At 52.7% G+C, this 26,237-nt stretch overlaps 4 protein-coding genes across 4 annotated transcripts; 2 read left to right on the forward strand and 2 right to left on the reverse strand.

The window, feature by feature from the left end:
* Positions 1 to 74: 74 nt before the first annotated feature.
* LOC117650741 (protein NDUFAF4 homolog) lies at positions 75 to 1,388 on the reverse strand. Its single transcript, XM_034394336.1, has 4 exons — positions 1,152 to 1,388; positions 862 to 950; positions 561 to 783; positions 75 to 424 (listed from the first exon to the last, which is right to left on the reverse strand). The coding sequence occupies exons 1-4, from the start codon at positions 1,306 to 1,308 to the stop codon at positions 144 to 146; spliced, it is 750 nt and encodes a 249-aa protein (XP_034250227.1). The 5' UTR covers positions 1,309 to 1,388; the 3' UTR covers positions 75 to 143.
* Positions 1,389 to 1,458: 70 nt separating this feature from the next.
* On the forward strand, positions 1,459 to 3,131 carry LOC117650740 (proteasome subunit alpha type-1). The gene is made up of 5 exons (XM_034394335.1): positions 1,459 to 1,619; positions 1,973 to 2,223; positions 2,296 to 2,455; positions 2,535 to 2,744; positions 2,832 to 3,131. Exons 1-5 carry the CDS (start codon positions 1,617 to 1,619, stop codon positions 3,030 to 3,032), a joined length of 825 nt encoding a protein of 274 aa, XP_034250226.1. The 5' UTR covers positions 1,459 to 1,616; the 3' UTR covers positions 3,033 to 3,131.
* On the reverse strand, positions 3,099 to 6,229 carry LOC117650737. The gene is made up of 9 exons (XM_034394330.1): positions 6,094 to 6,229; positions 5,530 to 5,774; positions 5,376 to 5,456; positions 5,226 to 5,304; positions 4,293 to 5,150; positions 4,061 to 4,218; positions 3,636 to 3,969; positions 3,472 to 3,562; positions 3,099 to 3,397 (listed from the first exon to the last, which is right to left on the reverse strand). The coding sequence occupies exons 2-9, from the start codon at positions 5,626 to 5,628 to the stop codon at positions 3,289 to 3,291; spliced, it is 1,809 nt and encodes a 602-aa protein (XP_034250221.1). The 5' UTR covers positions 5,629 to 5,774; positions 6,094 to 6,229; the 3' UTR covers positions 3,099 to 3,288.
* On the forward strand, positions 5,975 to 26,172 carry LOC117650744. Its single transcript, XM_034394342.1, is given in 19 exon segments — positions 5,975 to 6,164; positions 9,139 to 9,488; positions 12,077 to 12,324; positions 12,419 to 12,504; positions 21,200 to 21,458; positions 21,585 to 21,747; positions 21,832 to 22,027; positions 22,133 to 22,231; positions 22,234 to 22,595; positions 22,689 to 22,964; positions 23,051 to 23,299; positions 23,383 to 23,652; positions 23,731 to 23,907; positions 24,017 to 24,239; positions 24,347 to 24,708; positions 24,905 to 25,109; positions 25,185 to 25,366; positions 25,430 to 25,601; positions 25,798 to 26,172. Coding segments are annotated over 19 exon segments (4,194 nt in total). The 5' UTR covers positions 5,975 to 6,001; the 3' UTR covers positions 25,950 to 26,172.
* Positions 26,173 to 26,237: the final 65 nt, after the last annotated feature.

Here is a 26,237-nt window from a genome sequence, read left to right on the forward strand (position 1 = left end):
TTTACAGTGAACATTGAATCTTCTGTCCTTGTAACTCAACCCAATACATTGTGGAGTAGAATTAGAAAAAGAAACACGTTGCCACCACTACTTTATATTTATAAACAACTGGGCACTTCAGGTAATCTTGAGAGGAGCAGGTTCTAATTATTCTTAGAACTATTCTTGTCCTGGGAACTATTCTTGTCCTGGGAACTATTCTTGGAATTATTCTCAGATGTGCCTAATGACCTCTCAGTGGCAGCATCAGAGAACTTTTGAACAGCTGCCTGGAACTTCTTTGTTTCCTCTGGTAGATTCATTAAATTGATAGGAATCTTGTCATTGGGGTCATTCAGAATGGTGTAAGGATTAACATCATATCCACTTTGTTGCACAGTATTTTCAACAAGAGTATAAACTTTAAAATAATCAACCAAATTGCCTGGAACAAAGAACACAACATGTCAAAAAAATATGATCAAGTTGCATTAATCAGCATGTGCGAACTCAAGACCCTAAGTAAAAACCTATTTTTACAGACCAAAAAACACAGGAGTTCATAACTTATTATAACTCACCTACATCCTTCTCACTTAAATTATACTGAAGTGCAAGGCTTTTAATGCTGTCCTTTTCTTTATCTAATTGATATTTTGAAAGTAATTGTAAAGCTTGCTTCAAAGTCAACCGTCCGGGCGTTACAGACTCAGGTTCTACATAACCATATTCAAGATATTCAGTTTTACGTTGGAGAGGAAGTGGTCTGTTTGGATTGGCATCTGCCTCTATTTTGTCAAGTGGCTGAAGAGAACAAAAGCATTGTCTTTACGGAACAATGAAGCGATTTGTGTAAGTAAACGACAAAGTAAATAAAGTTACCGGATCCTCTGAAGATACATAAACCTTCTTTAATCTAGTAAGAAGTTCTTCATTGCGCTTATTTATTTTCTGCATTAAATCTGGCATTTCTGGAAAAGAGAGAGAAGTAAGTCAAAATCTTGGACCTCAGAGTATTTCCTGAGATGTTGCATAGTAGCAAGAAGTGGTGAGGTGACATTTTAAATTGAAACACCTGTCAGTTGCCTGGTCATCAGTCTTTTCGACGAAGTCACACAGATATTTCAGTATTTGAAACGGATATGCCATTAAGTCACTTAACCTCTCATTACCTCGCTGAAGTTGCTCAATCTCTCTTTGAGTAGCGGCAGGCTTGGGTGCAGGGTTTTTAACATTCTTTTCCAAATATCTTTCAGTTCTACTTTCGACATTAAAGCGACGTGCTTTTTTCGTAACGAATCGCCCTAAAGCTCCAGCAGCATTACCCATGGCTTAACCCTTCACCATAACCATTTGACCATTTTTCCGTTCTGTCTTCTGCTTAGAGGCTTCTGCTTTTCTGTACAGTATAATTTCTCATACCTCAACTGCACCGGAAGCGAATATGAATTTGAATGTTGAAAATTGCCACTCTGCCTACTCCCTCCCTCCCCGTCCTCCCCCTCCCCCTTTCCTCCACTGTTTACGGGACGGGACTCGAGAGACTGCTCGCCGGATTGTTCGTCTAGGGTTTAAAAGAAAGACCGCTGTCAGTGCGAATTGAAGTGCTCCTTCTTCAATTTCTCCATTCAAGCAAAATGGTAATCGACGTTTGTTATCTAATTGAGTTGCTTTCTGGTTTCAGTGGAATGTTTCTAGGTGTACTTTACGGATTGAAATGTTTCGATAGGTTATGACCGGCATGAGCAAGCGCTTAACATGACTTGTCAGAAAGGGTTTTAAGTGTTCTTTTCTCATATATACATCAGTTTCAATTTCATGATAAACTCTTTTATTTTTATTATACCTCACATCTTGTTCAAATTTACTTCAATTACTGATTCAAATACATGATGTGTCATTATTGTCATAGTCAAGATTACTGGCAGATCTCTACTGTCATATAAAATTGATTTCGTCTTGTTTCCTTCAACTGTTCGAATTTTTCTTTCAGTTCCGTAATCAATATGACAGTGATGTCACTGTGTGGAGTCCGCAGGGTAGACTCCACCAGGTTGAGTATGCAATGGAAGCTGTGAAATTGGGATCGGCGGCTGTTGGACTCAAGAACAAAACTCACGCTGTAGTGGTTGCCCTTAAAAGAGCGTCTTCTGAGCTTTCAGCTCATCAGAAAAAGATCATTCCCATTGACAAACATCTTGGAATGGCTATTACTGGGCTCACAGCAGACGCTAGAATGCTAAGGTATGAACTTGCATCATCAACTTGTGATTGGTAATATATTTATATGCTTGATCATTATTTTATTTCTTATAGCCGTTACATGCGGACCGAATGTCTGAACTACCAGTATGCTCATGATTCTCCTCTACCTGTGTGCCGCCTAATTGCCAATGTTGGAAACAAAATGCAGAGCTCTACGCAGAGATATGATCGTCGACCTTATGGTGTTGGATTGCTTGTGGCAGGATATGATGTTTGTATCCTTTTGAAACCCTTTTTCTCATTGGGAAAATTAATAAGTTTTTAATATTTATTTATGAAATTTAATCCAGGATCAAGGACCACATATCTATCAAACTTGCCCATCTGCAAACTTCTTTGACTGTAAGGCTATGGCTATGGGTGCTCGCTCTCAAAGTGCCAGAACTTATCTTGAAAAGCATTTGGGGGAATTCCCTGATTGTGATAAAGATGAATTGATTCGGCATGGGCTACGTGCATTGAGTGATACTCTGCCCAATGAAGTTGAGTTGACAGTGAAGGTAGTTGTCCAACATTTAGTTCATTATTCATTATTGAGCATATTTTCTGATGACTTTGGCTATATTTAATTCTTTCATTCTTTTCAGAATGTGTCCATTGGCTTGGTGGGTGAGAAGACACCTTTCTCAGTACTGGATGAGCAAGAAACTGCTGTGTATCTGACATCTATTGAGCATGAGGAGAGGCGTGGTGGTGGAGGATCATCGGGCTCAAAGTCTTCTACAAGCCAAGCAACTGGTGAAGACCCTCAAGACCCTGAAGTTGCTGTGGCCATGGAAACTGACTAATTTAAGGCAATAATTTGAGAAAAAAAAACTCCAACTTTTTTTTTTTTTGATTATTGGAAACTGCTCTTTACAGTTAATAAAGTTTTTATTTAAGGCACATATGCTTTTTTTGAAATTCGAAGAATAGTTCACAATCACACACTGAAGCCACACAAAACATTAATGTCTACATAATAAGTTCAGAAACCGAGAGGAGGACATGCATACTTATTAATTACACAATCAAATGTAAACAAATTAAACTTTGAACTGTAGATCAGTTGCCATGCTCTTGTTGCGCAATACGATGTTTCATCTGAAGTTCAAACCGCTTGTTCAGCCTCACAGTTTGCAGAGCTTTCTTTGCTTTTGCCATTGGGCTACTCCTGTAATGAGATACTGGTTAACTCAAGTCCTATACATGAATCATTGTAATATTAAGTAGCACAAAATATAGTACCTCTTAAGGGGCTTTTTTTCCATAATGCTAGCTTTCAATGCCTCTTTCCGTGAAGGCTCAGTCTTGGTAAAACCAAAGTGAGTTTTGGTGCCTGGAACAACTTGATACAATCAGAACATTTCCTATTGAAAATTGCCAAAATGTGGTGAAATTCAAATATTTACTTTTTCCTCTCGCCTCAAATTTAGGAGACTGCAATTTGGACACTCCTGGTATAAGGGATCCAATTGAAGGTCTCTTCTGGATGGAAACAATGTTGGATGCGTATTCAGACGCTACATGCTGGAAAGCAGCTTTTGCTCGTGGTGTATTTAACTTGGACTGAGGTACAAAAAGCTGAGATTTGGGAGTGGGAGGTTTTGATTTTGGAGAGGGGATTTTTGATTTTGGAGTGGGAAGTCTAGATTTGACTCCAACAAGTTTCGACTTTCCAGCCTTGGGTGACAGAAGTTTCCTTACCACACGTGTGTTTGGAGGACTTCTTTTGCTGTTACCGAACTGAAAAGGGGCAACAGGCAACATTTGAAACTGGTATACTAATAATTCAGAGATTTTTTGTTCATGGAGGTACTTATTCACTTTAACATACCTTTTGCTGCGATTTTTGCATTGAATTGGCTTTGTCTATGACCTTTTGTCTGGAATCTACCAAAGATTCCATTTTACTAAACATCCTTTTGTGGATAGCACTGAAGTCTGGAATCTTCTTAGCCAGGATAGGTTTTTCTGCTGTAGCCTCAACAACTTCTGCAAGAGAAAAAGAGACATCACTCCAGGAACTAAAACAATTCATTGTGATGAGCTTATTGCACCTGACTTACTTTTAGCAGAAACCTCAGCTTTGTTCCTTTCAATCTGATTTATTACTGAAGGTATTTTAGATTTGATAGCTGGCGACTTAATTCCCGGAGATGATGCCATAGGTTTGATTCTTGATGTGATAAATCGTCTTGGAACAGATTGTTCAGTAACATTCTTGTCAATAGTTTTTACAGAACTGGGAGTATGAGCAGAAGCCCTCCTCAACTGGTAAGGAGACTTCAGTGATGTTCTTGCTGGCTGTTTAGATTGTGACAAGCGATTTATGGTTTCCCTGGGCTTTGAAATCGAAACTGAGCAGGATGTACTGATTGATCCATGAGAGGGCTTCTTAGTAAAAGAAGTATTTTCTACCTCAAATGTACCTTCTCGTCTCAAATTGTGAGGCTGAAGGTTATCAATTTTCTCCTTGGAATCTGTTTTTAATTCTGTGATCTCAAATGTATCTTCACGTCTCAGTATTTGAGTTCGAGCAACAGAAGTTTCCAGCTCCTTGGTGCCTTTACCAATTTCAAATGTTCCTTCCCTTTTGATTTTGAGACCACTAACTTCTTCTACCTCAAATGTTCGTTGGCGTGTCAATCTGCGAGTAATTGCTTGAACCGAGGGTGAAGATGCTGCTGTTGTGTCATCCACTTCAAATGCACCTTGACGCCTTAATTTTTTACCAATAATGGCAGGCTTGGCTGGCCCCGCCAAAGATTTTCGAAGGGATTGAGGGGTGCCAGATCTGCTCTTGTTCATTGGAGACTGACTTTTAAATACTGATGAATGCCGATTCAAGTTCTTTTCTTGGTCCAATAGAGGGACCCGAGGCGATGAACAACTCACTTTGTCTGGTTTGGAATCGGAGGTGGAGCCTGAAGGCAGAAGAAAATAGCATATAGATTTTCACCAACTAGGAACGTTACTTTTACTTTGGTGGAAGTAGTCACCTTTACGGCACTCAGTGGTACCCTCATGAGGCAATGTGTTTTCAGCATCACCTTCATCTGATCCTGTTTCATCATTTTCCTTAAAACACAATAAAATCACAATAAATACAAGAACAAATAACAGACATTGAAGAAAGAATCTCTTCTTACCATGAAAGAAGGCATGGAAATATCATTTAAAGTTTCAGCTGGTGACTCGCACAGTGCCATTAACTTCTCTACCAATTCAATCTGAAAAACAGGAGGCATAGGATAAAATGGTACGAAGAAAAGAACACAAGAGGTTGGAAAACAAGAACTGTACCTTTGGCGCGTAGCGTCGAAAAACATTGTGTTCCTTAGCTAATTTCACCAGGTCTGTGTATTTCATGACCTCCAAAGATTCCTTCTTAAACTCGACCATTTTAAAAGGCTGGATAAGCTAAGTCAAAAGTAAAACTAGGCCCGAGTGAGTTCAAGCATCACGGAACTGTGTTTACGAATTCAACTCGAAAATTCGTTGGCACAAGTTTTTGAAACGTCGTCGTTTTAGCTCTCCAAAACGTCCAACTGCACAAACCAAAAAAAATATAGAAATTTTATCTAGGAACAGTGAAACTAGAATTTAAAAATGATATAAACTCAAATTAATTCATAATTACTCCTAATCTTAAATAATCGAAACAGAAAAACCTCTCAAAATCAATGGCACAAGATCAACAATTTGAAATATTTTTCGGAAAGCGGTCCACGAAAGTGGTGCTCCTGTTTGAAGCCGGTGCAGCCGACGCTGGTTGATGTTTGAGTACTCCTTTCAAAATTTTAAGAGCTCTTATTTTAATCGGTCATTCTTATCATTTGAAATAAATCTAGATGCGTGCAGCGGAACCTTCAGCTACAATAATCCCACGTTGGTGCAGCCTTCCCGGTCCGTGCGAAGCGCTCTAGGATTCGCCCAAGGTGAGGATGGCAACAACGGGACGAGTGTCAGTGCGGTGTGTTTACAAACAAACCCCGTCCGTCACGTATCGGCATCGGCGTGCTCCAGCGAGCCCCTTTGGCTGCCCCGCGAGTCGGGAACGTCGGAGCCGCGATGTAGTTGGGCCCGCATTGCAACTGCAGCCGTCGCACGTCGAGAGGCACCGGACCGGACTGCATCGCGGCCAACAACTTGGCGGCACGCGCTGCGCGCTGCAGCGTTTCATGTCCCGGTGCAGCGAGCGTAGCGCGTAGCGAGCGTCGCCAGATTGCAGGTTAGACAGACGATGGATACGCCCGACCGGCTGTCGAGCATTGAACATGAACATTCCCCACGCTCGCCTTTCACCACGCTCGGCTTGCGGTCGTCCCACGCCGGAACCATTGGACTGCGCGTTTCCACAATCTTTTCGTTCTGCAGCGTTTGAAGACGCCATTTTTTAGCACTCCTCCATCTCATTTCTCGTTGCAAGGATGCATTATGAATAGGTAAGCATGTAATAGTCCAGCAACAAAATTAGACTGCTTCCACCCGCGCTCCGTCCGTGTCGCGGAGAAAGAAATAGAGGTGTCAATATCCCATGTCAATGCAAACAAGAAGTCACTTGCGCGCGAGGTATCGTCGAACATGAGGCGCGGGGTATTCGCAAGAGGAACTTTAACTCTCTTTTCTGAGATCATTAATTGCATCCAGTGGCGCTTGCAGAGCCCCCTCCCCTCTTTCCACACCTTCCACACCTAACAAGACGCCTGGGCCATTTGCAGTACTCTCAGCCTGTTAGCAGGCAAAAAGGGTGATTACCAGTGACTACGCCCCCCTCGGCAAGGCCGAACCAAGGCCGGCAGACGCGCGCGCAGGCACACCAGGCACGGATCCAGAGGCGGGCTCAGGGGGGATGTCGCAAAAGTTGCCTACCTTTAGGGGCAACGTGCACCTTTTTGTCTACCTTTCAGTCGGCTTCGCCGGCTTTCGGGGGAAGGGGGACACCCCCGTCGCTCCAACCCCCTGAACCCGCGCCTGGCGCGTGCGTGCACACACTCACATCCACGCACTCTTCCTGATATTTTGGCCCCGGCAGTGCGGGGGTGCAAAGGGGGTGGCGTCTTCGCGCTCCGCCGCCGGCCCCCCACAGCTTCGCGCTTCGCGGTGCCTCGCGGCTCGGCCGGCTTGGCGGTATCGAGGCGCTCGGCGGCGCTGCGCTCGGCTCCCTCCGTTCCCCCGGTTCTGCCGGACGCCGGGCTCAGGCCGTGCCGGTGCCGTGTTGTGTTGTGGGTGCAGTCGGCAGGGCAGTCAGTCCGAGTGAGGACGCGGACGACGCGGACGCGGGGCGACGAGGGAGCGAGCCGTCCCATTCGTCAGCGTGCTTCCCTGCGTGGCTGCGCCAGGCTGCGCGCGCTGCGCGGCGGAGGGAGACCAAGGGAGACTCGTTTCGTTTCCCCCGTGTCGTGCTCGCTGCACCACTGCATCCGTTCCAGCCGGCGCATTCGAACCGTTTTCGTTTTGTTCCGATTGAGGGTGTCAGTATCGTTCCTTGTTCGGCTCTGAGGTTGTCAGACTCGTTGGGTGGGCGAATGGTTTGAAATAATGCCCGCCCTTACCTCCTCCTTTCGGTCCCGTTCAAGTAAGTTCGGAGTGTGTCGAAGCCGCACGCACGGGCGCGGATTTTTGCCCTCGCCTAACTTTTAACACCTCTAAATGGCACCCTTTTTGTTTTTGTTGAACTAATCAGTCAGGTCTGCTACTAATGTCGCACGCACTTTTAACCTTAAATGACTAATCATCTCAAAACAAACTAGTGCTTTTAGTCAATAGTAGTTGTACGTTCAGGTGTTGGTGGTGGTGGTGGTGGCCGACCTCTCGGCGGACTTTTCCTGTTTCTGAGATGGGGTTGCGACGGCCAAGGTTTGCCGCATTGTGGCCTCATTGCTTCCACGCTAGTGATTCTATGTAGTCCTGCGAGACTGCGAGGTCTGGCTTACGGCATGGCCACGGCCGTCGGGCCCGTCGGGCCGAGAGGCAGGGCTATTCTCAGCAGCGCGGTGCTGCGCGCTGGCATGGAGGCGAACACCATGCTAACGCGTTGTCTGTCCGCGTCCGGGCCCACCACGGGGGCTTTCACGTACGTGTTTACACTGGTGCGGGTCTTGGCCGTTGGCCACTCCACTGGTGGCTTTTGGTGTTGGCGGCGCCGGCCGCGTACCGACGGGCACCATGACGTTGATGCCTCAACGCGGTGTGCCGGGCTAGGGGCCAGGCCGCTGCGCCGGCTGGATAGTGAGTCTCATCGCGGCGTGTTAGTAAGCGGCACTCGGTGTCGGTGCCGCGAACCACTTTCGCCCCGGCCGACATGATTGACTGCGGCGCTCTCTGTGTCTGGCATCCTTGTGCAGCCGACCAAGTGCGGCGGGGCGAGTAGCGAAGTAGCGGTCCCTGGAGGGCGCCGGGCCGGCCGGGGCCGTGCGAGCAATGCGATAACGCGCTCAGCAAGTCGTCCCACAGTCCCTTGACGCCATGTTCCTGCGCGTACGCAACGCCCTGGAAAGTCACCTCGGCGGCGCCAGGCGACGCAAAGGTAAGGCGTTTGGATGTTGCGCTTTTCTCCGCGACTGCTCGTCGTGGCGCCCTCCTCCCTCTTCACACATTTGCATGGCTTGGCCACGGCTTGGCGGCGCATGCCGGAGTTGCGTGCGGCGCCGCAACAAGTCCTTTAAAACTTATTGTTTCTTTTCTTTTCCTTTTGTTGTCGCATCGGTTTCCGGGGCGAGGCGTGGCGGCGCGTGCGGACGGACGGCGTGCCTCGCGGAGAGGCGCCGCCAGGAGGCTGGAGCCTTGAGCCGTTCCGCGCGGCTGGATTGGATTGACCGTGCATGCGTTTGTTTTTTTTCGCTCTCCCTTTGCTGCCCAGCTTGTTGCAGTGTGCTCACGGCACTTGCGCTTCTGCCTTTCTGGTTGCAGGAAGCAGGGGCCGTCGCGCGTCCCCCCACCCCGGCGATCCCGAGCCGGGGAGTTTTGAGGGGTCCGAAGCCGAGGACTTCTTTCCCGACGAGTGCGCCGGCTCTTCGGGGGCGTCGTCTGGGAGCAGGGCGTCGACGTCCAGGTCGTCCAAGACCAAGGCCGCCAAGGCCGCCAAGGCCAAGCAACGTGCCAAGACCAGCGCCAAGGCTGCCAAGGGCGCCAAGGGTGCGGCCGGCGCGCCGACCACCGAGGAGCCGGGCACTCCGACGACCGCGCCGTCCGAGCCGGGCGACATGGCGGCCACCGATGACGACGGCCAACAGGCCGCCGACCTGCAGCTGAAGATGACGGTAAGTTTCAGCCCGGTGTCTCACTTTCTGTGCGCGTGGACAGGGAAAAGAAGTGCCCCCCTCCCCTCGGAAAGAATGAATGACATTCAACAAAAACGGCCGTGCTTTTCTCTCCCCTTTTCTCTGAATATGCCAGCAGCGAAAGTGGCTGCCTCCGTACGTCTGATCGCCCCTCTTGTTCCAACCGCTCTTTTCCGGGAGAGTCTCTGTCGCGCACTTTACAGCCAGGGAGCCTCGCCGTCCGTGGCGGCCGGCGGGCTACAGCCCCTTTACGCGCCGCTTCGGCGTGGCTACGGCGCGGCTACGGCGGCGACGGCAAAGCGCCGCCCATAACACGCGCGGCCTCGGCGCCCGCCCTGCAGCGCCCTGGCCCTCGCGTGGTCAGTGGTCAGCGCGGGCCACTTTTATCTCGATCGCGGTCATTTCTCTGGACGTGACGCGCCCTGTGCTAATACGCGTGTTGCTTGACCTTGGCCAGGGCCGGCTGGGGGTGGGGGCGGGGGCGGGGCGGCAGAGGGGCGGCAGCGCTTTGATTGCTGCCGGGGGCGCCGCGACGCCTCCACCGCAGGGAGGCCACGGAGGTGGAGGTGGGCCGCCGACTCGGCCGGCGAGGCGCGCCGTCGAGGAGGCACACTGTGGCATTTTGGTCCCTTCAAGCGGCGGGGCGCGACGGGCGCACGTCGTCGTGGGCACCGAGCGCGGGCGGGCAGCGGGAGTGGCGGCCGCGCGCTCCAGTTTGCCAGTGGGGCGCTGTGCTGCACTGCACTCGCTGTTCTGCTTATGCACCGCGCTCCGCGCTCGCCAGAGCGGCCAAGCGGCAATCGCCGCCCCCCTTCTCCCCTGCCTCTCCCGGTCGCCCGCGCCGCGGCCCCAGCCCCAGCCCCGCCCCGCGACTCGTCGTCGAGGTGCACGTCCCACAGTGGGCCAGAAGACCGGTAGAGGCGGCCAAAACTCCAGACGCGTTTTGAGCTCCAGAGTACAGTCTTCATCGGCAAAGAGTCGACCGGCAAAGAGTCGACTTCATGTGACGGTCCCCGCTTACGCGGCGGGGGCGAGCTCGAGCCACAATAGTTTTATGGCCCTCCCGAGCTCGGAGCACTACCGGAGCTTTTGTCTACCACCATGTGCTGTTTGGTTTTCGTGTCGGCAAAGAGTCGAAATCCGGTCCCGACCCGTCGACTCTTTGCCGATGAAGACTGTAGCTAAATGGGGCCCGAACGTGTGACCCCACCAATGGATTCCTCGTTCGGAAAGCAATCCATTGGTGGGGTCACACGCTCGGTTGGAGTACCATGTAGCGACTCTGGAGCTCGAAACGCGTCTAGAGTTTTGGCCGCCGTCGCCGGTCTCCTGGCCCACTGTGCGTCCCAGGGCCGCACGGCCACACGAGGCACTGCGGGTTCAGAAGCCGGCACGCCGGCGTCGTCCGCCAGCAGGAAGGATGCGCGTCGCCGGCTAGCCAGCCGTCATGCGTGGCATGGCATGCCGAATTGGTCGCCGAGTGGTCGCACGGAGTGGCTTGCTGGCGCGCTGGCGGCGCGGGGAGGCGCCGAGGGCGGCGTGCCCTTTGCTGCACGCCTGCCTATCCTCGAAGGGGCGCCGTGCCGCGGACAGGCCGGGCGGCCGATATTGACCGCCGCCGTGGCCGCTGCCGGCGGTCACCATCCTCGCCGTCCACGACGTCCACGCCATAGTCGTCATGTCGGGATCGTACGGCGGGGGCGAGGCGCGGCTCGCCGGCATGGACGCACGCGTTGAGTCGAAAACGCCCTCGTGCCTCGCGAGTCCCTCAAGCCGACCTAGAGGCCGTCGGCGCGGCCGCGTCAAAACACTGTCGAGCGGCTGAAGGTCCTGTGATGGTGTTTGGCAAGAATGCGTTCGCTAATGCAGCACGCGGTGATAGGTGCCCCCCCCCCCAAACCTCCTTTCCTCATTACGTGTTGCTTTATACACGTGCAGTCAGACTTCGTGCAATCGATAGCAAAATTACCGGGGGGGGGGTCTTATTCAGGCTTCAAGTTCTGTTGCCCCACCGCCGGCCCGCTGCCGGCCCGCTGCCGGGGATGGAGCGGTGGGCACGTCATCCATAGATGATGAGGCCCTGCACGACCCCGCGCAAGCCGGCTCCCCGCCCAGCGTGGCACCGCTGGCACCGCTGGCACCGCGCACGCAGGACGGAAGGCCAGTGGGCGCCTCGGTGGGCGCCGTGTGGGTCGTGTTCCCGGAGTGATGACGGCGAGCCCCTCGCGGTGGGCGCCGTGTGGGTCGTGTTCCCGGAGTGATGACGGCGAGCCCCTCGCGGTGGGCGCCGTGTTGGTCGTGTTCCCGGAGTGATGACGGCGAGCCCCTCGCGGTGCCGGCGCGCCCATGGCGGCCATGCAGTGCCCCCATCGTGGGCGGCCGCCCCGCCGCTCGGTGTTGTGGTGGAGCAGGACCTGGAGGAGGACGACGTGGGCGAGGACGCGGAGGCCGATGCCCTTCCAAACGCCCCGCGCGCCCCGCCCGAGGCGCCGAGATCGGTAGGCGCCGGAAGTTGGGTGAGGTTAGACGTTGGCCAGGGAATGGATTTTGTGGTTGGTTTGTTGCAGAGCCACCTAGTGATGTGGCGCATCGGGGCCGTGGTGGGCGTGTCCGTGCTGCTGGCGTGGCTGATCGGGGCGGTCGGCCTGTCGCTGGCCTGGCTGCTGCTGCTGCTGGCCGCCCTGGGCACCGCCTGGCCCTCCCTGCCCGGCATCGTCGCGGACGCGGTCCGCCGCGAGACGGTGAGGGTGCGCGTGCGCCGCGCCCTGTGCCAGGACGAGACGGCCGAGTGGTTCAACTTCCTGCTGCACCGATGGTGAGGTCACTGGCCGGGCCGTGCCTGGCCGTGCCTGAGTGGCTCGGATCGTATTCATCCTGTTCTGCCGGCCGGCTTGTTCGTCGTGTTGCAGGTGGACGTTCAGCTCCAACTCGCTGCTGACCACGCTCAAGGAACGCCTCGAGCCCCTGCTCAACGAGGCGCGGCCCTCCATCGCTGGTAAGTTCGTTAACTTTCAGCTCGTCGATCGTCATTGTGTGCCCGAAAATGAGGAACTCCCGCGAGAACTCCTGGCGCTAATGATTCCCGTTTCCGTATCGACCTGTGGAGTTGATGCGCCGTGATGGCTCGCCCTCCCCGGCGTGCTCGGCGGGGGAAGAGGGTTGATTCCAACCCGTTCGCCGGGCGGAAACTTTTTTTCCTTGTTGGCGGAATGTCACGCGAAAGCGCATGGCGCGTGATCGAATCGAGTCTGAGCTCGCTCCGCCGCCCGCCTCACTGTTTGCCGTGTCTGGCGTGGTGTTGTCTCGTGGACTGGCGTGCCGTCTGATGGGGCTTAGGCCGAACGCACCTTGCGTCTTGCGCGTCGTCACCAGCGAGCGGCGAGCTGGGGTCGCGGGGGCGGCGCGGGCGCTTGTTATTCCGAAACCGTGCCCCGCCCCCGCGCCCGCGCCCGCCCCGCCCCCGCCCCGCCCCCGCCCTGGCGAAAATCGTAACAAGATTGGAGCGTTTGGAGTCGTTGCAAAAAGCGTTCAAAAGGCGTGTTGAAGACACCGTTTACGCTCTAAGATCGCCCTACAGAGTGTTCGCAGGGTGAAATTGTGATCACTTCGAGCGTTTTACGGAGCACTCTACAGAGCGTTGTCGGGTGTTTGTAGAGTGCTTCGACGCACCCCGTCTGCAGCTCCAAAAGCCCTATTGAGCGCATTGAAGCGCTCTGCAGAGTGCAATGTGAGTGTTGGGTACAGCCAGAACGCTCTGTAGAGCGTTCGAGGTGCGTGGCCACACGGCGGCCCGCTGCTTCCCCCACCACTCCCCACCGCCCCGCGCCACGGAACCAGGCACGCTGCGCTCATAGGTTACATCCACTTCTTTCAATAAATTTTTAAAATTTTTATCACAAGCGGCACGGCTGCAAAAGCGGTAAAAAAAACATCTAAATTGTTTTTTCATTTTAGCCTCATTTGGATTGTACGCCATGCGCCAGTCACCGTTTAGCTCGAGAGCGCGAACGCTTCCCCGAAACTAACCGCTATGGCTTTAGTGGGATTTGAACCCACGCCTTGTGCTCCTGATACCCCGAGAGCGCGCACGCTACCCCGGAGCTACCAGGCTTCCTTGCTGGAGAGCTGTGCGTGTGGCTCTCATATAGCACTGCACCGGCGGGGATCGGACGACAGCGTTTCAGAGCGCCTTGCGAACACTCTAGGCGACTTGGTGGGGGAGACGCGGCGTCACGCAGTGCCAGCGACTAAGTCCGAAACGACGGTTTACAGAACGCACCAGTACGCTGTGTGAACGCCCTGAGGAGCGTTCATGAGCCGTAATACAACACCCAGAGAGAACGCCCGTGAGAGCGCAGAGCAGCACACTCAGTACGCCCCGCAAACACCCTGCAGAGCGCACTTCAGGCGCATTGCAACGCTGCGCAACACGCCGACAAGAGCGCTCTACAGCACTGACACTACGCCCCAAAAGCGCTCTGAAGAGCGATCGCTGAGCGCTTTGAGGCGTTTTGGACAGAGCGGCGTTGTAAAGCGCCTTTGAAACGCCTCGAAACGCTCAGATGCGCTCCGCAAACGCCTCGATACGCTAAAGAAACGCTTTATTGTCGTTACGATTTTCGCCAGGGCGCCCCGCCCCCGCCCCGCCCCCGCCCCGCCCCCGCGCCGCCCCCGCGCCGCCCCCGCGCCGCCCCCGCGCCGCCCCCGCGCCGCCCCCGCGCCGCCCCCGCACCCCCTGGCGGCGGCATCCCTCTAAAGGCATTTTGCTGTTAGCGTCTCGCGCTGGCGAATGCAGCGTGCGAGCGTGGCCGCGCGGCCCCCGCGTGCAGGAAGTGGTGAGAAACGAGCCCTCTCCGCGCCGCCCGCCCCGCGCCGCCCTCGGAAGGGCTCGTCGTGGTGTCGTCTCGGTCTCGGGCATGCCCCTGCAGGGGCGCAGGTCACTCTCGGATCACGCTGGACGGTGGAAGCAAGGGTGGGGGATAAAGGGGGGAGCGATACAACAATATTCAAAAGTTGAACTCGATAGAAGGAAGTTCATTTCCTCTCTCTTTCGGCCAAAGTTTCAACAGGGGCGAGCGCTCACGCTCACCGAAACGAGTATGGGGATGGTCGCGAGAAAACGTCGGTTCCGAAGCAGAAAGGCCCCGGTCGGAGGTTCGCCGCTCACCCGCTCCGTGGCTTTATGGTTTGACTGTCTCCTGTAGGGCCCCGCCTGGCCCCGCTGCCAAGCCCGCTGCCCGACTCTGCCAAGAGCACTGAAAAACCAAACGTGGTCTAGACCACACCAACTGATGTGGTCAAAATGGCGCCCGTCTGACCACACCAGTGGTGCGGTCTGGACCACGTTTGGTTTTTGGCCCGTCCCGTTAATTTTTTGTAAAAAAAAAAAAAAGACGGAGGGACGTGCATATAGTATGATGCATGCTGTCCGTCCGTCCGTCCGTCCGTCCGTCCGTCCGTCCGCCCGTCCGTCCGTCCGTCCGTCCGTCCGCCCGTCCGTCCGTCCGTCCGTCCGTCCGTCCGTCCGCCCGTCCGCCCGTCCGTCCGTCCGTCCGTCCGTCTTCCCGTGGTCCGACCTTGACCAAATTTGGTATGCAGCCTCCTTGGGTGATCCTAAGAACCACCCGGTGGCAGCAAATCCGATCCGAGCCCCGGGGGCGCTGCTGCAGGTGCATCATGGTCTACATGGGGTCGAGGAGGATTTCGGCAACGGATGCAGCTAGTAGGGCATGTTGGGGTACTTTTTGAATCAGGGCGACAAGACAAAACCAACGGTGCCAGTTTCAAGCGAATCGGAGAAGTTGAGACCCGGGTTCAGATCCCAGTGGGGTTTATTTTGAACATTCTTTTTATTCGAGTTTTTGCATTGTTACTGATGTTTTTGGAGGGTGCTGATGACGAAAATAAAATCTATTTTGACCCCAGACTCGGGTTCAAATCCCATCAGGGTTAAACATAGGTGATAAATTCGCACATTTCTTAATGTACGGGACGGGCCAAAGTTGCCGATGTATATCGCTACTTTTCCTGTTATTCAGTGAGGTCCTGGCCCGCCCTGGCCAGCACTCTAGTGCTCGTACCGTACAGTGTACAGTAAGTCGCTAAGGGCCCGCGCTGCTTCCCCCCCCCCCCCTTTTCCACCAGTGCGCGCACAAGTGGCCCGGTGGTGGCCCTTTGAAATGAGTCGCAGATCTTGGAATCGCTGCAAATAGGGCGCCAGCATTGTACAGGGCGTCCCCTCTGTGTACTTCCCAAGGACCGCCGCCACGTGTGGCCCAAGGCCAGCGATGGCCCCGTGCGGCCGTGCCGCTCTTCCCTGACGGGTCGCGGGGACGTGGATTGGACGCCCAGATCGCATCCGATTTGTTTCATATTGGATGCGAATAGGACGAGCTCGATCGATCCACAATCGATCCAGGTAGCATCCACAAAGTCCACAATGATGTCCAAACAACGTCTTAAACACGTCCAGAGCACATCCAGACCATCCACAACTGCGACGTATCCATTTCTCATCCAACCTATCCACATGCAGTCCAAAGTGCATCCAACGCTCTCCTTGCGCATCCAAAATGTGTCTAACGGAGCCAGATCGCATCCCCGGCATCCACTGCGCATCCAACACACATCCTTCACATCCAGAATGCATCCGCCACATCCAAAATGCATCCAAACCACATCCAGCACATCCCGAACGTATCCAAAACATATCCATCGTATCCAGATCGTATCCATTTCACATCCAAGGTGTTATTTGGATGTGATTAGGGCCTATTCTGGATATGATGGATGACTCCTTTACTCTGGGTGAGCTGGACGACCTCCGGATGCGGATGGGATGGATGGGAGAAATTGTAGCCTGTCGACTCGTCGTGTTGATGTTGCCTGGATGAGTGACGAACTTCTCGAAACTGGTAAGCCTTTACCGGGAGTTGAACCTGGCACCTTCCGCATACTAGCCTACAACTTAAGTCACTCGGCCACCACATCCTTGTTAGAGGAGCAAGAACAATAGGTACTCTTAAACTTCACGCGAGGTATGGTCCACACAGCATCCTCGTTAAGTCCAGCTCGTCCACAGGCATCAACCGTCCAGACAACATCCACAATCTCCACTTGGCTTCCGAAACCACCAGGACATCTGGAGTGCGTCCTAAACTTATCCAATGCACATCAATCACATCCTGAACGCATCCAATCCACATCCGTCACATCCTGAACGCATCCAATGCACATCCAACACATCCTGAACGCATCCAATGCACATCCAACACATCCCGAACGCATCCAATGCACATCCGTCACATCCTGAACGCATCCAATGCACATCCAACACATCCTGAACGCATCCAATACACATCCAACACATCCCGAACGCATCCAATGCACATCCATCACATCCTGAACGCATCCAATACACATCCAACACATCCTGAACGCATCCAAAGTGCATCCACAACATCCAGATCACATCGAAAGTGCATCCACAACATCCTGAACGCATCCAATGCACATCCAACACATCCCGAACGCATCCAATTCACATCCTGAACGTATCCAATGCACATCCAACACATCCCGAACGCATCCAATTCACATCCATCACATCCTGAACGCATCCAATTCACATCCATCACATCCTGAACGCATCCAATGCACATCCATCACATCCTGAACGCATCCAATGCACATCCATCACGTCCTGAACGCATCCAATGCACATCCATCACATCCTGATCGCATCCAATGCACATCTATCACACCATGAACGCATCCTATGCACATCCATTACATCCTGAACGCATCCGCTACACTCGTATCGCATTCAACGCAACCAGATCGCACTACGGATGCGATCTGGATGTGGTGGATGCACTTTGGATGTGGTCTGGATGTGGTGGATGCACTTTGGATGCGGTGGATGTACTTTGGATGCGATCTGGATGTGGTGGATGCATTTTGGATGCGATCTGGATGTGGTGGATGCACTTTGGATGCGATCTGGATGTTGTGGATGCACTTTGGATGTGATCTGGATGTTGTGGATGCACTTTGGATGTGGTCTGGATGTGGTGGATGCACTTTGGATGTGGTGGATGCACTTTGGATGCGATCTGGATGTGGTGGATGCACTTTGGATGCGATCTGGATGTTGTGGATGCACTTTGGATGTGATCTGGATGTTGTGGATGCACTTTGGATGCGATCCGGATGTTGTGGATCCACTTAGGATACGATCTGGATGTGGTGGATGCACTTTGGGTGTGGTGGATGTACTTGGGATGCGATCGGGATGAGGTAGATGTACTTTGGATGCGATCTTGATGTGGCAGATGCAGTCTGGACGTGGTAGATGCAGTCTGGATGTGTTGGAGTGGCTTGGATGTGATGTGGATTATGAACGTTTGGATGTTGTGGACTTCATCTGGACTTTAGGTGTCTCGTGGATGTGTTGGACTTGACGGAGATGTGGTGTTGCAGCCCAGTCACTTTTGTGTGGATTTTGCGGATGTAATGTGGACCCCTTGCGGATTTATGTGGACGTGGTGGACGTAAATTAGATGTCAGTAGATCTCCTGGATGTGTCGGATGCTTAATGGATGATCCGTCTGCGGCTGCTCGGGATGAAGTGGACGCGATCAGGATGCCAACTGGAGTAATGCTCGAAATGTGGATTGGCGCGGACTTGCGTGGACGCGGGGTGGACGCTAGGTGGATGCAACAGACACGAAATGGACCTAGTTTGGATGATGTGAGCTCCAAATCACATCCCAGCGACCCGTCAGGGTTGTGGGCAGCCCTCCCGAGGCTCTCGGTCAGAATGTAGAGGATTGGGATCCCTCACGCGCACCCACACGCGCAAGCGCGGATCCAGGGGGGGGGGGGAGCAAAAGGAAAATTGCCCCTCCCTTGACCCCTAGATAGCCGCCTGGAAGGTAGGCAGAAAGCGCCACTTTGCCCCTGTAAGTAGGCAAAAAGTGCTACTTTGCCCCCCCTCCCCCTTTTGGACTGACTCTGGATCCGCCGCTGCACACGCGGTCTCCAGAAACAAATGTAGACTGAGTTTGTTTTTCTCTCTCGTGTGCGTAGGTGCGTTAGGTTACTTGCCGGCTGCCGAGGACGACTGCCGAGGACGACTGCCGAGGGATGGGGCGCGGTAGGCGTGGCGGCGTGGCTAGGTTCGGTGCGAAGCGGTGCGAAGCGACACCGTGCTGTCGTGCAGCGTGCAGCAGGCTGATCCAGAATTGTGGGCCTTGTTGCTCTTTCTCTCTCGCACTGACGCGGGACGCCTTGCGAGGAGGGCGGCTGGCGAAACCCTGTTTGCGAGTCGTTGTGCGTGCCGTGCGGGCGGGCGGTGATTGAATCGCTTGTGAATCTTCTGTGTGCCGGCGAGACGCCTCGTCGAGTCTATAGCGCCATGGCCTGCATCTCCTGATTACCTTTTAGTTAGATTTTCGCCGAGCGACGGAAATGAACGGCTGACGAGGTTATTGGCTGACGCGATTGCCGCGCGCGCTGTCTGTGTTGCCGCCGCGTCGGTCGGACTTGTTCGGGCCACCTGGACGGCTGGAGCCTTTTGGCTTTTCGCCTTGGGAGCGCCGAGGTCCGACACTCCGCCACTTTGCCGGCGCCTGGCGGCGCCTGGCGCCTCGCGGACCCTCTCGGCCCTGTCGTGCCACCGCGCGAGCGCCGCGGTTTTAATTAATATCGCGGGGATGGGATGTCGGGGGCTGGCCGCGCCACGCCAGCTATTTCTTATTGACGTCACCCCCCCCCCCCCCCCCGGTTTTCCTCCCCCAGGTATCCTGCTCAATTCAGCGTAGTGTTCGGTCCGTCGCGGGATGCCTTTGTCCACTTTTGTCCGAGGCGGTTCGACGCGTGGGGGAAGTTTATTGGCTACTGGATTGGGGCTCTGAGCCACGCCACGCGTGCTGCTGTTCCCGTCCGCGCGCCTCTTTGTCTTCCCTTTTCGTCGGCCGGACCGCCCTGCGATGCGTGTGAAACATTCGGAAGCGGACTGGGACCGCGGTGCTGGCCGTGCTGGCCGTGCTGGCCGTGCTCGGTGTTGTGGTGTGTCAGTGTGGTGTCAGTGTGGGCGCAGACCGGCGCAGACGGCCCAGACGGCACATACTCAAACTTGACGTTCTGTTCGTCTTTGTCGTCGGGACGCAGACGTCCCGACACAGTCTGGCCAACATAAATTGGCAAAGTTTTGATACGCACGAGGCAAAAACAACGATTTTGCTGAAGAGTGTTGCCGAATGTCTGGCGATGTCTGTCTGCTCCTCTCCACTCTGCGCCGGCAAGCCAGGGCAAGCTGGCCCGCCGGCGGGGGTGAGCTCTAATGGCCCCACTCTGGCCCCGCTAGGTAGCGTGCTTTGGGCAAGTTAGTTGCTCGTGATAAGAGTTGCTGTTGCTTAGCTGCTTTCCCTGGCCCCGCCTCGCCCCGCCTCGCCCCGCCTTGACCGCACCCCAAGGGAGGCACCGGACCGAGTCTTGCCTTGGGGAAGCCACCCCCCAATCGAGTGAATTTTAATGTGTGCCTCGTCTTTAGTGCGTACTTGTCGATAATGAACTGTTTGCACTGAGATTCCAAACGCTATGAGTATAGCACGTATGGTGCAATGCGCTGTGATATTGCACCATACGTGCAATGCCACAGCCATATTGCACCTTTGGTGCAATGCTTCCCGAAAAGGCCCTATCCTAATGCATGGGAAATGGGAGGCATTGCACTTCATGTGCAATGCTTTTGCATTGCACCAATTGACGCTATACTCATAGCGTTTGGATTCTCAGTGTGGAAGGATCGGGTTGTTCTGAACACGCAACGATTCCTTGACTGACAAGAGTGACAAGTATGCAGTTTTGCCAGTGCACTAGATGAAGACGTTGGTTCATTGGTTTCAAGTGTGCGTATCAACGGCCTATCAATGGTTTCATCTGAGGAAAAACCTACAAGTAGGCCTGCCCTCTTACAGGCGTGTAAAAAAAACTTCGCGCTTGAGTTTACAGAATTTGTGAAATGACACTAACAAAATGGAAACCGGGTTGAGGAAGTTGAAAGATGCCGTATCGATCGACTGCTTCCCCTGACAGCAGAGCGCTTCGGTTGGGATCGTGATTCTTGAGATTTGTCAAGCAAAATGTGAGGTCCGATCGGGATTGTAATTCGCCGTAGCGCCAGGCGGCCAGGCGGGGCGCGAAGGGAGCGCCAGCCGAGCGCCTGCGGAGTCGAGGGCGGGCTGTCCCGTGCTTCGGCCGGGTGCGGCGGGCTAGCCTACCCTCGGCTCTGCAGGCGCTCGGCCTGGTGGGTACCAGGTGGGTGCGGCGGGCTAGCCTACCCTCGGCTCTGCAGGCGCTCGGCCTGGTGGGTACGGCGCGGCGGCGTGGGTCGGCCCGGGCAGCCGGGGCCAGCCGGGGTGGTTAGAGCCCTTTATATTTCTATATAGGGCTCAAGGGGCGGTACGCTGTCGAGGGCCGACAAAGTGCTGTTATTGGTCGGTGCCTTCGCGTCACATCGGCCGGCCCATTTCCCTGCCGGCCGATGTCGTTTGGTAGACCAGCTTGTGACCGATTGGAGAGCCTCGGCCAAAGTACTTGATGACGAGGTTCTTGGAACACCCCGAGAGTATGGGCTGTTTTCGGGCAGTTTGTAAGCAGCACGTCTTTGTTGTGTTTGATTTCAGAGAGTCTGGAGCTGCGTGAACTGTGCCTGGGCTCCAAGACGCCGCTGCTGACCGGTCTGCGAGCCACCGACCTCGTGGCCGGCCGCTGCGTGCCCTTCTCGCTGTCCTCGCTGCTGGGGGGGCCCGGGCTGCAAGGGCCGGCCAGCGGCAGGGCAGGCTCCCCCCCGCTGGCGCCCTGCCACCGAGTGGCGCTGCGGGCCGACGTCCAGCTGGAGCCCAGCGACGACTTTCGCTGCGTCCTGCGAGCCCGCATCAGGGGGTGCGTAGCCTGCGTAGCGTAGCGGAGTGGAGTGGACATGGAGCTAGCGTCTCGTCCAGTCTCGTCTGTCTCGTGGCGCATGCGTGTGTACGTTGCTCATTCACCACTTGCCCTGACTGCTCTCAGAGTGGGCGTGGACATGGAGATGGCCATCGAGAAGCTGCACCTGAGCGGCACCGTCCTGGCGACCCTCACCCTGGACATCAACGCCCCATTCCCGCACATCACGCACCTGTCCATCGCCTTCGTCGAGAAGCCCGACATCTGGTTCAGCGTGCGCGTCCTCAAGGTGGGTGGCCCCGGTGCCCCGTGGGGCCGCCTCGCCGCCTGGCAGCGAATGGGGAAGGCGCGAATGACTCTTGACTTGTTGCAGGCAGTGCAGGCCATGGAGGTGCCGCTGCTCAAGACGTGGATCCACTCGCTGGTGCTGGACGCCCTGATGACCACCCTGGTGGACCCCGGCCAGCTGGACTTTGTGCTCATGTCGCCGGACTGCCCGAGGCCGGCCAAGGAGGCCACCGACAACGACAGCCTCGCCTGCGGCGTGCTCACCCTCACGCTGTCCAGCAGCCTGGCCTCTGCCGCCAGCCATGGTGAGCCAGCCTCCTGCCTCCCTTAGTCGTGTCCACGGATTGTGTTTGGCACCGCTGACGCGCGCTGGCGTTGGTCTGCAGGTGCGGGCGGTGCGGGCTCCGGGCCGGACGAGGGCGGCGCGCGCTGGCTGGTGCTGACGCTGGGGTCGCAGCGCCGCACCTGCCAGCTGTCGTCCCAGTCGCCCAGTCGGCCTCGGAGAGCGTGTCGTTCCTGGTGAGCGCGGCGCAACTGCAGCCCTCGGCCACCTCGGCGGAGCGGCTGCAGGTGAAGCTCAAGGCCAAGCGGCTGGTGGGCGCGCTGACGCTCGCCCAGTACGAGCTGCCCCTGTCGGCCTACGTGATGGAGTCGGCGTACGCGGCGGACTCGCCTTCGGACGGTGCGCGCTCCAGCCTCGTGGTGGACACGGTGCTGCGCAAGGTCAGCAAGGCGTCCTCGCTGCAGCAGGCGCCCAACATCAACGTGCGCCTCGAATACACGCCGCTCCCCCCCATGCAAGCCAACCAGCCCGAGCTACCCATGTCAAATGGCACCGACTCACTACAGGCAAGAACTGCTGTTCCAATTCTCAATCATGTTATTTTCGTTTTCAGTGTTTGGGGAGTTTATTTACGTGCGTTTTAAATTGTTTTCTAACAGGGTGGTGTTCTACATGTTGTGATCCATGGTGCGGAAGGACTGTCACCTTCGGATCAAAATGAATGCAACCCGTACTGCATGATATTCAACAATCGACAGAAAGTGAAAACTACCCACTACATGCGCGGGACCACGTCCCCAGCGTGGGAATCTCGCACCCAACTGCTCGTGTCTGATTTCTCTCAAACATCTCTGTCATTTGTTGTCTGCTCATGGAGCTCTGCTAAAATGGCAGACACAGACCTTCTCGGGGTGGCTGTTTTAAATATGGCTAATGTAGAGTCTTTTGGTGTACACAATTTTCAGTTTATTTTTTTAATTAATTTTCTTGGGATTCTCTCGAATAGATTTCGCTTTTGCAGACTGAAAGGAGATTGGCACAACGGCATCTGGCTCTCACTGGCAATAGTGCTGCTGCAAACATCACTGTTTCTGTTGCGTTCCAGCCGGTAGCCTCAGTATCTGTATCTAATTCTATATCAAGACTAGGAACTGGAAGTCTTCATGAAAGGGACAGACAGCGCCCTGCTTCTCCAGACCAAAGAAATATTGATGACTTCTCCACTTTTACGAGGGGAAAGCGCAACAGTAATACATGGATGCATCAAGCTGTAAGAACACCTTATCATTTTTTCTTTTTCTTGATTCTTCACACTTAAAGGCTTACTTATTAATGATTTATCACTCATTGCAGAAGATGCTTTTAACTCACAAAGATAATGATACAAGTGTATCCGATATTAGCAATCTTCTTTCAAATGGTCAAGGATTGATTGAAGTCAGCTTTTTTAGAGCACGGAACCTTGTGGCCAAGGATTTGAATGGCTTTAGTGATCCATATTGTGAAGTGAAAGTAAATGGAGAGTGCAAATATAAGACTAGTATCCAAAAGAAGACTTTAAACCCTGTATGGGAAGAAAGCACTATCACAGGGATGCCAAATCACTCTGAAATATTGGAGATAGTAAGAGATTTCATATTTGCTATTTTTGGCATCATCATTGCCAAATCAATTGTTTATGTTTTATTCCCTTCTTTTCAGTTAATTTGGGATCATGACATTTTTGGCATGAAAGATTTTCTTGGCAGTATAACTTTTACCTGTGATGAAATAAGACGTTGTTCTGCTATTGATGCTCCTCAGTGGTTTCAACTTCAGAACACTAAATCTGGAAGTGTTGAAATTAAAATGAAAGTGATATCTGATATGGAAATGGAGGTAGGCAAACCCTTTAATTGCTTTTTATAGCTCTGTCTACGTTGTTTGTATGTTTAGAGCTTCTTTGTTTGCTGCGTAAATTTTTTAAATTATTGAATATTTTTGACAGAGTTGCAGCAGTTACGCACCTAGCACTGCTCCAAGTGTGAATAGTTGCACCAGTTCACCCCGCCTTCCCATCAAAACTGAGAGTGACAGAGACTCTAATTATAGTTTTAAACCGATAATTAGACGACCCTCGATGGAGCGTTCACGCCTTAAGCTGCATGTTGATCCACCCCCTCCTCCTCCGAGAACTGTCACTCTTCAACACAAAGGAACAAATAAGGAAGGTACTTAACCACTCAACAAATTCATGAAAAAAAATATTTAAAAATATATTTTGGTTTTTAATTTTTTGGTCAATCTTTTCCAATTCTATTTTCAAATTTTATGGCAGCACCCAATTCATTGGTGGGGAATGCAAATTCAACTGAGACAACTTTGAACTCATCAGAAATAAATCTCAACAAAGTGAATGGCAATGGTGTTCATAATCAATTGAGTGAATCCATGCTTGCTAGTGGTAGTTGGAGCCCAGTCAATTCAGCCACTTCATCACCTTTGCCTGTGCCTCGGCTTTTGGTCACATCACCTCATAGCAGTGCGCATAGTTCGCCGGGTCGATTTTCCTTACGATCACACAAGCCACCTTTGAGTGGACTCAGTCCCAGTGGCACTCACTCAGGCTTTGAGGCCAATGATGAGAGCCCATTCAAGAAAGGAAACGAATACAGCAGCTTAAGGATCATGAAACAGAAGGTACTTAAAGAGTTTTTATCAATTAACTTACAGTTGTTCAGGTACCTTTGAGTTTAGAAAGTTTTTTTCCTTTCTTTAATTTTTAATTAGGAAAACCAGCATCTATAACCCAGTGCTCTCAGTTGCAGTTCTATCTATTGGATTAGTAGAGTTGTGATTGGTTGTTTAGTGATCGTTTTAATATCCACCTTTTTAGGTAAAACAAGGTCTTCGTTTGAGAAGGTTCCGATCAGAAATTAATTTTTATGAGGAAAAGAATGGGAAAAATAGTGCATCAGGGATAACACTTCAACCTCGAAGTGCAGAAGAAGCAGATGAATCTGAAATGCTGCATGGAGAGCCATTGTCTCACGCTGTGTCGCAACCTAGCTTATTCTCGTCCAAGCCCAAAAGACCAACAGGTATTGGAAATGTAAAAGATAAATTTTATAACTCATCATCTTCCCAACTATCTACCATGCGGCAATTTCTTTTAGATCTGAAGGGGCTTGCAAGTCCTCGTCCAGACACTTATGTAGGTGTAGAGGGCAAAGTTCTTCAAGCACAGGGACTGCATGTTGCCCATGTTGCTCAGCTCTACTGCCGCGTCAAACTGCAGACAGTAGTCAGTCCAGAGAAACAGACCAGACTGAGTAGCAATAGTGCAACTGGAAAAACGGCAAGTTCGCATTTATTATCTACTATCTGTTCTGTGCCTGCTAATTATAGTATTCTCATACAGGTTGGAAAGTCCCGTCTTCTTCCTGCTGTTCCAAATCCACGATTTGATCTCCACTTCCAATTGGATTCATCATCGCCAATCCCGAGACAAGCTGCACTGCTCTTTGAAATACGGAGTGCCAGCAAAGACATTGTGGCTTCCAGGCGCATCACTCTTCAAGATTTACTGTCAGGTAAGATGTCAAGCAATTTCACCATGGAAGGTCAATATTTATTGGCTCTACCTAGATCAGAAACCGAGCTATGCAGCAAGAGCAAGCCTTTGTTCTCATGTTGATGTCTAGTTTCTGAAGCATAGCAGGGTTTTTGTGATGAGTGGCCTTCCACTTAAACTCGTTTACTGATTCACCTTGTATTAATTACCATCAGCTGCTGCCCCAGACACAAATGAAGTGCACACATGGTTGGCTTTAAACAATGGAGCCTCTGTCGAAGTAGAAGTTGCCCATGGCAGAGAGTTAAAGAAACCTGCTCGCAAAATTTTTCGCAGCTGGTCTGTACATCGCATTGGCAAAATTTGATAACACCAAGAATATTCAGGTGTGTAGTTGATGCAATATCTTCTTTTTAAGAATATGACTGTTGTAATTATTAATTATTCTTATTCATAGCTATGAACTGAATTGTGTATGTGATTTTTGTATAAATGTAATTTAAATAGATTCCAATTGTATGGGAACAGTCACTTTTTCCAGAACCCATAAGCAAAAGATAAACTAGTGAAATAAAATATTTTTTTAAAGATGTGCTGTACTGGTAATTAAGCTAAAAATCCAGATCTATCTGTAGAACAACTTATATTTTAGAAA

Source organism: Thrips palmi, unplaced genomic scaffold, assembly GCF_012932325.1.
Source record: "Thrips palmi isolate BJ-2018 unplaced genomic scaffold, TpBJ-2018v1 HiC_scaffold_5, whole genome shotgun sequence".
NCBI classification, from domain to species: domain Eukaryota; kingdom Metazoa; phylum Arthropoda; class Insecta; order Thysanoptera; family Thripidae; genus Thrips; species Thrips palmi.

Bases quoted from the DNA above. Each gene is read 5' to 3' on its own strand.
- LOC117650741 (XM_034394336.1), bottom strand. From the start codon at position 1,308: ATGGGTAATGCTGCTGGAGCTTTAGGGCGATTCGTTACGAAAAAAGCA. The intron at 951-1,151 runs GTAATGAGAGGT...TCTCTTTTCCAG, and splicing joins GATTGAGCAACTTCAGCGAG to AAATGCCAGATTTAATGCAG. The intron at 425-560 runs GTGAGTTATAAT...TCTTTGTTCCAG, and splicing joins TTTAAGTGAGAAGGATGTAG to GCAATTTGGTTGATTATTTT.
- LOC117650737 (XM_034394330.1), bottom strand. From the start codon at position 5,628: ATGGTCGAGTTTAAGAAGGAATCTTTGGAGGTCATGAAATACACAGAC. The intron at 5,457-5,529 runs GTACAGTTCTTG...CCTGTTTTTCAG, and splicing joins TTCGACGCTACGCGCCAAAG to ATTGAATTGGTAGAGAAGTT. The intron at 4,219-4,292 runs GTAAGTCAGGTG...TTTCTCTTGCAG, and splicing joins AGCTGAGGTTTCTGCTAAAA to AAGTTGTTGAGGCTACAGCA.
- LOC117650740 (XM_034394335.1), top strand. The intron at 2,456-2,534 runs GTTTGTATCCTT...AATTTAATCCAG, and splicing joins TGCTTGTGGCAGGATATGAT to GATCAAGGACCACATATCTA. The intron at 2,745-2,831 runs GTAGTTGTCCAA...CATTCTTTTCAG, and splicing joins AAGTTGAGTTGACAGTGAAG to AATGTGTCCATTGGCTTGGT.